This window comes from Python bivittatus, unplaced genomic scaffold, assembly GCF_059951505.1.
Source record: "Python bivittatus isolate LINGU-HERP-01145 unplaced genomic scaffold, Pbiv_v1 ctg000590_np1212, whole genome shotgun sequence".
Classification (NCBI taxonomy): domain Eukaryota; kingdom Metazoa; phylum Chordata; class Lepidosauria; order Squamata; family Pythonidae; genus Python; species Python bivittatus.
In genome coordinates this window covers 5,347,246-5,359,316 of record NW_028277086.1, presented here as the reverse complement: position 1 = coordinate 5,359,316, position 12,071 = coordinate 5,347,246, and the positions used below count along the sequence as shown (strand labels likewise).

The window sequence follows — 12,071 nt, the reverse complement described above, 5'->3', positions numbered from 1 at the left end:
AAAGTTCCAAGGTTTCAACCATGATATTGAATAAAGCTCATTAAAACCCAACTGCTGCATGGGAAGACAACTGTATCCTATACTTCTCTCTCTGTGTACGTGTGTCTCTGCAAGGGAACCGAAAGCTGCAACTCCCGCTGAAAAGTTAAAATATCTTCCACAGCAGGCTCGAATCTGAAGCTGCTGGTAGGCAACGTCCTCTGCATTAAAAAGTTCACACATTACCAACAGCTAGTTACACCCTCAGGCCAAAAGAGGCTTCCCTTCTCCTGAGACACCATCTTCTTCCCCTCATATCACTACTTAACAACTGCATGTAACTGCTGTGCAAGTTTATCAGAGGATCTGAGCTTTGATAGTATCAGCAGAGACAAGTTAATCTCCCAGCTTCAGTTTCTTATTATTGCACTTCAGCCAATAGTTTGTGAGTTTGTCTTACAACTCTCCACCAAATATTTTGTGCACTTTTCTTCTAATATGCACATTTTTCCACATTTCTCAAAACTAAAACCAAATGATTTCCCCCACCTCCCCAACATCTGTAATACCAGCATGTCTCTAAAGTCCAGGAACTCAAACTGGCCTACACAGCTCTTACCCACCATTACCCCCTTTTTCTCCCAATACCCCATGAAAGAGGTTAGATACACAGAGTGGTACAATGAGCTTCAGGGTCAAGTGGAGAAAACATTTGGCCTTAATCTAACATTTAGTCATCATTATCATACTCGTTAACAGTGTTTCTTACACAAACCAGAGTGACACCACATTGAAAAAAGAAGAGAGGATAACAAAGGATAAGCCATATTTGCACAAAAAAGAGCAAGCTGAAATTGGCTGAAACCAGGCAAGACGAGATGACAGTTGACAAAGAATGAAAGCAACCTCTAAGCAGTAAGTCTTACATAACCCAGCTGCACCAACAGCCAATGAACACAAAGGAAATAATTGGGGATATGTGTGATAGAGGGCTGCTGGCACAAGACAAAATGAAGGGCTTACAAAGGACATCATCCGTGTACATAACCATTGTAGAAAGAGATCCATCTTCTCCAACACCCCTTGCATCACCAGTATTATAGTAGAATTTGCTAAGTATGAATGTGTGAGGGTATGTAGTTTAAGCAATGTCATCCATAAAGCTAAAAGATTAGCAGAGACTCTGTGTGCTGGATTAAGGTGTTTTCCATTACTACATAAGATAATTAAGTCCAAAACTGGACATATTTCCATTTTTACAGTACACTACAACATAAGAGTGTACGGTGGATAATAACACACAGTTAGAAGGACGAGAATTCTACTTATGAAAAAGCATGAAAAGATTATGGATACCTACTGGAGTTACATAAACTCCTTGATGAACATCACCAAACTGCCCTTCACCGATGCAGCGTCCCAGTTCAATCCGTTCTCTCTGAATCTCGTAATCCCTGGCTATTAAAATACAATCCATTTAAATTTAAATCCATTGACGAAATAGCTTCCCAATGAAATAATCCACAAAATTCCAAAAGTAACTTCTGCAAAATGATTACCGTTTGAAAAAACATACCAGAATTTGCCTACAAGCAATCCATACAAATACCATTTACATAGTGGAATCCTCTTAAACACCCATTCAAATGAAAATCCTGGAAAGGATATGAGACATCTAGTTGTACTGAATTAGTTCCAGTGTGTTTAGTTATATTAATGTAAGCAATGTAATTAAAACATCTTAACTGAATTATGACCAACAGATCACATGGAAAGAAATGCAAAAAGCATAGGTTATTTGGATTAGCTCCTGATAATGGTATGCTTAAGAGGTCTCCATCGCATAATATTTCAGGGGCTCATGGTTTTAATCCTGCGCATACATTCCTGGAAATTAACTCCACTGAAGAGTGAAATTTATTGCCAAGTAAAAATACATAATATTGAATTGTTAATCAGGAAATCAGCCAAGAATAGTTTTAAGAGGTCTGAAGGAAGAGGGGGAAAGGACCTATCCTAAACACCTATGCAATATATTCTGCTGATATTTTATGTACATTTTATTATATTTTTTCTTTAGTAAACTGCTTATTCCTAAGAAAATTAGGCATTATTCATTGCTGATTGAATAGTCTATTTTTATTTCCATATTTCAAATAAAGTAGTGGGAAACATGCTGCATTTCTTGTTTCCACAGAGAGAGACCTCCAAAATGATTTATTATGATGAGTTTTACAAAAAGGTAAGAATAGCCTTAAATATATCCTTTTTATTTGAACAAAGCAGTTTCCTCATTATAATGCCATAGCTATCAAATGTGTTGGCTTAAAAATACACAACTGAGCCAGCACTTTATTAATAGTAAGTCAACAGTTCCTTTTTTAAAAAAGATATCTCCAAAATTGTAAACAGATAGATAATTAAAGGATCTCCTGTTACCTTCATCTATTCCATAGCTTTCTGCAGTGCAATTAAGAGAAAAATCAAACACCGGCTTAGAAAATGCTTCTTAAAATGCAAATTACATTTGGAAAAATATTTCCAGTATTGAAAATACCACACACAGACATTGTATTTGAAGTTTCTGCAAGTTCCCCAAAATATAAGATCTATCTTTATGACATCATCTTCATAACACTGTAGAGGCAAAGATGCCCTTCAACCCTTTTATCCCAACTTTACTTTGCATATTACAGAACATTTCAGGATGAGGTTGTTACATTTATCCAGTACATGCTATTAAGAGCTATGTTTTTCCATAACAACAGTTAACAACCAAAATTCACCCATGCCCGCCCGCAAGGGTACTCATTTCCTTATTTACTACCCCTGGCTAACCCCAGGTGCTAAGCACAGTCCAGCCGGGTAGGTGCTTAGAAGACCACCTCCAAGGAATGCTAGGGCTGTGGGCAAGACCAGGCAGTCCAAGCTCCTCCAAGAAGCAGGCAACAGCAAAACACATCCATGCTGTTGTCAAGAAAGCCGAATGGATGCGTCTGCATAGTCACCAGGAGTTGTGCCGGGTTTCAGACTATTTCTAATTTTTATATTTACATTTTAAATTGTCTTCTATGGTGGCAGATAGAAGGCTTATTTCAGATGCAAAGCAAAATCTCTCATCCCCTCCTTAATGTGTGAAGAGCAAAGAGCAAAAGCTTCCATCATTTGGAACAAGTGGAAGTTTTCTATTATTGGGGGAGATGGGCAGCATACAAATGCACAAATAAATAAATAAATAAACAAACAAACAAACAAACAATGTGTACTTTGGAAATTGGATTTTGCTTTAATTACGGCTTTCAATCATCAACACAAACCACACTCTGTCCGGGTTTAGATGGAGGGAAACTTTCAGAATGAAAGTGGAAGCTTCCTGCCTCCTTCCTTTGCTCAACGCCCAGAGGTATAAGGCACTGGAGACACTGAAACCCATATAATCCTGAAGCTTGCTGTGGTTTATTCTTGTGAGTAAGACACAGCATTGTGCCTGAACTGAAGCACAGGATTCCCAGCAGTTTCCCATCTGGCCATCAATCAAAGTTGGCCTCTCCAGGTTGCTTATGGCTCTGTGTTTCTATATCTGCAATCCTCCTCCTCCTCCTCCTCTCACTGAAGGTATACGAAGTCTTCAGTTACACTTGAATCTTTTATTTGCAGTTTCTAGGATGCCACTAGAGCAGTGTTTCTCAACCTTGGGAACTTTAAGATGTGTGGACTTCAACTCCCAGAATTCCCAGCCAGCATGGGGAATTCTGGGAGTAGACATCCACACATCTTAAAGTTCCCAAGGTTGAGAAACACTGCTCTAGAGAGCCAGTTTGGTGCAACGGGTAAGGCACTAGGCTAGAAACCAGGAGACTGGGAGTTCCAAGTCCTACACTAGGCACGAAGCCAGCTGGGTGACCTTGGGCCAGTCACACTCTCTCAGCCCTAGGAAGCAGGAGGCAAGGGCCAACCACTTCTGAAATCTTGCCAAGAAAACTGCAGGGACTTGTCCAGCCAGTCACCAGGACTTAGGGGCACACACATATGATGCTTCTAGTCTCATTAGTGGGAAAAAAAGCATCAGTGCATTCAGTCTATTTATTTAAAATCACCAAATTCCACTATAGCTGAAAGGGCCCAAAACGATGCATCCCCAGATATTCCTGATTAAATGTTTGTTTAATTATGTTTATTGAATCCATCGGTATCCAGAGTGAAAAGGATAACTTACTTGAAGGCATGGTATATGTATCTTCTTCATCTATGATCTCTGCATAGTCATCTGTTTCTGAAATGAAAGAATCAGAGAATCTGAAGGAAATGACCATATTACAGCTTGGGGGGAAAAAAAGTGGGGAGCAGGGGATATGCTTCCGCTTTTCTATCCCAAAACAAAAATCTGCAACCTTTTCATCCCCCCATTTAAATCTCCATTAGCCATCATGATTAAATCTTCTCCCCAGACAAGGTTATTCATGGAAATGAAGATGACCTCATTACTACCTACATTACATAACCCAAACTTGTTTTTCAGGGATTAGAGAAAAACTGAAAATATCTTTATTATCAGTAGCCAGTTCCCCTATTTAGACTTAATAGTCAAAATATGATTAATCCTGTATGGTCAACATAAATTTCCTGTTAGAAAACTTACAATAAAGCAATGAATGAGAGAGTTCTCAGGGGTAGAGTGGAATATCGTATACAAACTAGGCTCTGAAGTTGACACACATCTGCACTGTGAATGTTTGAGGATACAGGAGCCAAAAGTAGCAATCTCTGTGATATTACTTTTTTTTTTCCTATGACTTCTTTTTAAAGAAGAAATCAGACTCATCTGGACCCTGCTGACCTTTCTTAAGGCCTTGAAGGTCTTTTTTGTTATAGCATGGGGCCCTGATGGTGTGGGTGAGCCCATTTCTTGATTGTATTAACAGTTATGAATGATTATTAATTGTTGCTGTGGGTTATTTTTCTCAGTTGCTATTTATGTTATTTAAAATTTTGTTATATTGCTTTTATTCTCTATTTATTTATTTTATTTATTTATTATTTGCTTCTATATGGCTGCCCTCTCACAAAAAGCAACTCTGGGTGGCATACAACAATCAAATAAAACAACAAATACATAAAAAACAATCATTATAAAAATATAAAAAGTAATTATTAAAAATGAAAATATTATAAAAAATTAAAATATATAAACCAAACGGAAAGAGTGAAAAGATCAACCACAGTGGAGACATCTAAGAATATCTCCGGTTTCCTGGGACCCCCAGGCCTGGTGACATAACCAGGTCTTGAGGGACTTCCAGAATGATAACAGAGATGGAGCTAGCCTGACTTTGGGAGGGGGGGGGGGAGGAATGTTTCATAAGGCAGGTGCCACAGCAGAGAAGGCCCACCTCCTGGGACCCACCAAATGTAGTTCCCTGGCAGACGGTACCCACAACATGCCTTCTCGGCCAGATCTAATGGGACAGGCTGATGTAACCCGGGAGAGGCAGTCCCTCTGATAACCCAATTAAAAATAACTCTTTTAAGCACTGTTAGCCACTCAGAATCATGTACTTGAGATGAGCGGCCATATAAATTTAATCAATCAATCAAGTCGTTTAAAGAATTACCTGTGTATTACAAGTCTGCTCCTGACAAATTCTTATTGTACTTCAATATTATTGTCTAATTCTGCCCCCACCCCACCGCCAATATTTTTATCAGGATTTAGCTTTACTATGCCAGGTTTATTTCTTGTAGAAGTATTTTTAAAGCAAATTTAAAAGATGAAGGAAAATCTATTTTTCCCACCCAGATTTGTTTTGTCTCAGATATTTCTCTTATTTGAGAGAGATGAGAATTCTCATCTCCCCATGCCATGGTTCACAATTTGCCTGGCACAGAATCCCTTTACAATCAATTTCCTCAAGTCAACAAGAACTTGCAATCAAGATAATCTGTAGTGGCACTATATTCCATTAAAGCCACATTTTATATATTGTAACTTATCTAATTGTGCTGAAGGATTATAAGCAAATATTATCATCTTGGGGGAGCCCTGCCAAGTTTTTGAAGAAGTCAGGAATCCAACCTTTGAAAATGGACATGGCTTTTAGTTACTACCCATTTTTCATACAGTTTACAAACTGATGCGATAATTAATATTACCAGTTGTTACATTTGCAATGGCAAAACGCAGGAAAACTAAAGTCCTTCTTTCTTTGGATTAATGATATTTAAAATTATGGGAGATTTTGATCAAAAAATTTACACAACAGTAAAGGAACCCTACAAACAATATGAACATTATTTCTTAGATAAACATTTTTTTTCCTAACAGATTAGCTTTTTATGTATAAATGTCATTATGGCTAGAAATCTTAAATATGGTTAAACATTCATGAACATGCCAAACTTTAGTTTCGCTTCTGCTGTGAACTACTAGCCCAAATCCACAATTCTCCATCTTCCCTGTCATCTAAGTGCCTGACAGCACTTGAGTTTGAATAAACATTTTCTCAGGCACAGGATTTTGCTCATATACTTGGAAGATTCCCTCAACCCGTTCCTACATAGATAATTTCCCCCCAAAAAAATAAAGACAGAACTCTAAGGAAACAGAGCAAGAAGCTGCTGAACCTGAGCTGGGAAAACTAGTGGAAAGTACTCTTCAACAGCTCTGGTAAATTAACCCTGGAAGTGTGGGGAGGTCCAGGGAAAAGAAGCAGAGGACTTTGCTTCAGAATTTAGGTTATCTCCAAGAAAAGGTTAATTGTTTGAGTCAGAAATTGCATTCAGTTTTAACTTCTGTCTGTGTGATATTAAACCCTACTGTCTCTTGTTTCTATCATTCTGCACAAGCAGGGCATTTGTATAACTTCACGCTACTTCCCAAAAGATTCCATTTTTATTAACTTCTTGTGAGTTGAAGTCTAATCTGGAAGCAGAGATTCTGCTGTAGCTCACTAAATATAGCAGTCTGCAATGAACTTGGCATGTAGTTTTGTAAATCAGGTTTCATGTATTATATTTATTTTGGCTTCTATGCCATTCAATTCATGAAAGCTCACAGCAGCTTGCATTCACCAATATATAAAGTTAAAAACCTCATATCCATCCAGCACTCATCATAACAGACATCCGTGGGTTGTGCCATCAGATGGGAATAGACTAATCCTTGGCATCCCCAAACTTTCTCCTAAAAAGCTTGTCTTCACAGTTCTTTGGAAGTCCAATAGAGAGGAGGTTGTCTGGATATCTTTGAGTTTCTCTTTTTACAATAAAATTTGATTCTGTTTCTCCTTGGTGGGACTGATTCATCTCCAGAATGGGAAAGGGCTGCAATCTCTAACTACGTGTACATAAGTACATACATTATATGATTATTTTCTTCTCATATTTTTATGTTTTCACTGCCAGTAAGAACATGGTGAGAATCCTATCTCCTTCACATTTTAGGATTAGGGGAAGATGACACGTGAGATGCTGCTGGAAGACAGGTGGTAGCAGTGGGCACTATCAATCAACTACAGGTAGTCCATGGGTTAAGAACACCCAGTTTACAGACAACCCATAGTTAAAAACAGAGCCTACTGTAGCAAAATTCTACACAATGATTAAATACACAATGATTCAAGTTAAATACACAATGGTTCGAGTTAGTTAAACAATACTACTTATACAGTATTATACAATAATACTGTTCCGGCTTACGTACAAATTCGACTTAAGGACAGACCTTGGGAATGGAATTTGTTTTTAAACTGGAGACTATCTGTATAACAGAGCAAGAAAATGGGTTTCAATATACAGACCTGGAATGCTTCTGGGAAAGGAGGTTTAGATTTTCACCTTATAGGCCCAGCCATGCTACTACAGTTTCTTTTATTTTTATTCTTTATTTTCTTCTTTTCTTGAAACTGTATTTTGGGATTTTGGGTTGATGTATTTTTTCTTTTATAAACAGATACCTTTTAAAAAGTATAACAGGTTTACCCACATATAAACAATTAAAACTTCTACCTCTACTTTTATACCTCACATAAAAGCTTCTGGTGAATGAGAGAGGTTCTGAAGTTTCATTTGTGTCCAGATCATCTCATTTCTCCCCCCCCCCCCATCATAGCACTGTTACTGGAACATCTGGGCAGCAGATACAGCACAGAAACTGCATAGATCATGCTAGTGGATGATCTTTGGAGAGACTGGGATTGGAAGAGTACAACCCTTCTAGTCCTCCTTGAACTCTCAGTGGCTTTTGATACCATTGACATTTCGGATCATCTCTGAAGGATTACAGCACAGAGTATTGCTTTGCAGTGGTTCACTTCCTTCCTGAAGAGTTGGTTCCAACCAGTAGAGGCCACCAGGCAGATCTCTCATCTCTCCACATTATTATTATTATCCCTCTACAAAGGCACTTTGGGTAGCTTACAACATATCAAATATACAATTAAAAACATAACAAAACTTAACAGCCCAAACCAAATAAAAAACAGCCATAACAGTAAAAACAAAAAGAAACCAACCACTAGAACACTAATCCCAGGCCTGGGAACAGACCAGCTCTTAAGGCCTTCTGGAACCCTAGAACAGTGGGCACCATACTTATCTCTGGGGGGATGCTATATGTGGAATCAGTGAGGGAAATAATACACCAGCACAAAGTCAAATTTGCTGATGATCCCCAACTTCCCTGGGCTAAACAGGTGATGAGGTGGCAGTACTGGCCTACTGCTTGGAAGTCATCAAGTTCTGGATAGGGAGGAACAGACTCCGAGTATGGTTTCATTCCCCTGCTCGGAGGTTGCTTGTGATCTGTGAGTTCCCCTGGACTCACAGTTCCTATTTGAAGAGCAGGTGGCAGCTGTGGCTAGGAGGGCTCTTGCAGTTATACCTTGTATGCCAGTTACAACCTTTCCTGGACCAAGAAGTCCTGTTCATAGTCACTCATGCCGTAGTCACCTCCCATACAGCCTGTTGTACTGTGTTCACGTGGCACTGTCCTTGAAGAACATCCAGAAGGTAAATTGGTACAGAATGCAGTGGCCTAGGCACTGTAGGCAATAGTTAGGGTTCCAAGTATAATTTATGATGCCAGTTGTTGCCCTTAAGGCCCTATATGGCTCCAGGCCTTGTTATGCAATGGACTGCCTGATCAAATAGGGTCAACTCCTTCCAGGTCATGTCTCAATGGAACTGTCACCTGCAGAGCCTCAAAAACAGACCTTCTCAGTAGCTGCCCCACTCCTTGAAATCCTTTCCCAGAAGAAATCCAAACAGCCTCATCCATTCTGGGCTTTAGAAAAACTGTAAAGGCACAGGAGGGGGATGTTCTGTGATTTGAAGGTGGGATTGCAAATATTGTATACTTGTGTCTATTTTTAATTTATTTATATAGAGATAGATATAGATGGATAGATAATTTCATTTTAATATTTTTATTTTTATTTATATATTTATAAAAATATATAAATAATTGTGAGCCGCCCAGAGTCACCTTTTGGGGGAGATGGGTGGCATATAAATTTAATAATAAATAAAATAGATAAATATGGATTTATTTCTGGGATTATTTTTCGTTTATATTGTTAGACACTTGGAGACTTCAGAACTAGTATACAAGTAAAATAAATAAATCCTATATACATGCAATTATTGTTATATAATACATTTACAGCATGGTTAAAATTTTCTTATGTTATTAATCAGGCTTTTTTTCCCCCAAGAGGTGAGTAGCAGCAAAAATTTTATTCAACGTGAGAGAAACCTGAATTCAAAGCCCTTCTTGGCAATTGGGTAAAAGCTGGTTCTAAATCATCTCCTACATGGCTGTTAACAGAATCACTAAAATTACGTAATTCTAAATTCCTCAGAAAAAGGGCAGAATGGTAAAATAATACATAAAGAATAGGATCTTTGGTTTGGCGATATATTCAGTCCATCACTTACATATTATTTAGACCTAAAGCTAATCAATAAATTGCAAATAACAATACTAGTAGTTTCACAGGTACTTAGTTTCAATAAGCTAGTTTTGTATTTTGCCAGCAGAATCCTCAAATAAGATTGTTTGCACAATTCTTTGCACAATTAATTTTGCACGATCCAAAGCATATAAAGAACATTATAAAGTTAAATGAAAGTTACTTTTTCAAGGCAAAATAAAATTTCTCTCTCTCTCTCTGTATAATAGTTTTGAATTATTTAAACTTAATTTGGTTTAATTAAACATTGCTATTCTTGCTACCAACAAGAATTCTCTAGGCAGTTTACAGTTAACTTTATCTAGTTTTATGATTAATTTATTAGTCACTCTTTCAGTTTTGGGAAAACAATGCGGAAAGGCACACACGGGAAATGCACAGACAACTTTAGCCAAAAAATCTTATAACTCATTTTAGTGGACATTTTCAACAGATGTCAAGAGACGTTTCTAAAACCAGACTTCATGACTCCTCGTTGCAAAGGGAAAAGAAGCTCATAATATAATTCTTCCCTTAAGGCATCAACACTTCAAAACTTGCAAATGTTCCAATGTTGAGCACTTGAGGGATGAAAAAGAAGCTCACAGACTTTAAAGAAAATGCCAGTGCTATAAGTGGGTGGGAAGGAGGGACTACTGATTAATTTATGCCCTCTTGATATTTTTTTAAATGTTTCCCTTTCATCTACTGTAACACTGTTTTATACTAAGGAAGAGTTCTAGGATGCTGTTAAATTTGAGATAAACAGCAATTCTTGACCTTTATTTCTGAAGTTTTAAGAATTCATCCTATGAACTGCAGAGCTAAGGCAGATAAGGGTCAGGACAGGGATTCACAGTTAAGGAAGCGTCTTCATCTCAGGATACAAGTGGTATGCCAGCTGGTATTTCAGACTGTCTCACTGAGTTACCCCATGGAGACAACATTCCTTTTTTGTATATAACAGGTAGTCCTCGAGTTATGACGGTAATTGGGACGGAATTTCCATCGCTAAACAATGAGGTTGTAAAGTGTGATGTCACGTGATCACCCCACTTAGCAATGGCAATCCCAGCACTCCCTGTTGCTATCGTTAGCGGAATCCCACCAGTTGCTAGGTGAGAACCCACCCTGATCCAAGCCACTCCCAGAGGGTCCCTCCCAGCCCCAAGCCTCGGTAAGGTAAGGGACTGCCTCCTCTGCACCTCCCCCACCCATCTCCCCCCATATCTGCCCTTTTGGCCCCCTTGCACTTCACTCACCCTACCAGCCTGCAGGTCCTGTGGCCCTTGCCACCCTGCGCTCTACTTGCCCTGCCGGCCTTGCTATCCTGCACTCTGCTGACCCTGCCACCCTGTGCTCTGCTTGCCCTGCCACTCTGCACTCGCTGACCCTGTCATCCTGTCCTCTCTGGCCCTACCACCCCCAGCTGACCTTCGCCATCTTCCTCCCGCTGCTGACAAGGCCCGCCAGACCTGGGCATATGCGAGGCAGCTGCTGGCCTCACCAGGCCTTCTTCCCAAGGCCATTCACACCGTTCTCCAAATAGCACACGCAGTTCTCGCGATGCTTTGGAAAGCTTCTGAGACTTTCCAAAGCATCGCGCAAACAGCACATGCAATTTGGAGAACGGCGGGTGCGGCCTTCTCACAAGGTTTTAAGAAGGCCTCAGAAGCCTTCTAAAGCACTGCAAGAACAGCGCGCGATATTTGGAAAACTTCACATGCTATTGAAATGGCGTGAGTGGCCTCAAGAATAAGGGCTAGCGCGGCCAGTAGCTGCCTCACACAGGGCCAGGCCGGGCATGCCTCGTCAGCAGCAGGAGAAAGACGGCGAAGGTCAGCTGGGCGTGGCAGGGCCTGCGGAGCACAGGTGGCAGGGGTGGCTGGGGCTTTGCGCTGTGGCGCTGTGGCAGCTGGCTGTGGTGCGGGCAGCAATCCACTATAGTTGACACAGTTCAAGCTCAGCATACAAGCGGGAGTATTTATTTATTTTTATTTATTCGTTCATTGAGAGGAGGGGAAGTCATCTTCCAGAGCCAAGCTATGCTGACAGTTGGGCATCTAGTTTCTTCTTTATCCTCTGGATATCCCAGTATGGCTTATTTCTGCCCATCCCTACCACAATCTGGTTGCCAGAAGTAAG

General features: G+C 39.7%; 1 protein-coding gene across 8 annotated transcripts in view; it reads right to left on the bottom strand.

Annotated features, from left to right (window-relative positions):
* The window catches only part of PTK2 (protein tyrosine kinase 2), a 224,564-nt gene that overhangs the window by 59,515 nt on the left and 152,978 nt on the right, over positions 1-12,071 (bottom strand). For all 8 annotated transcript variants that reach the window (XM_088148916.1, XM_088148917.1, XM_088148915.1 and 5 more), the window contains 2 exons: positions 4,196-4,252; positions 1,340-1,437 (listed from right to left, as the gene is read on the bottom strand). In XM_088148916.1, coding sequence (XP_088005042.1) covers positions 1,340-1,437; positions 4,196-4,252 — 155 coding nt within the window. The remainder of the gene's footprint in view (positions 1-1,339; positions 1,438-4,195; positions 4,253-12,071) is intronic.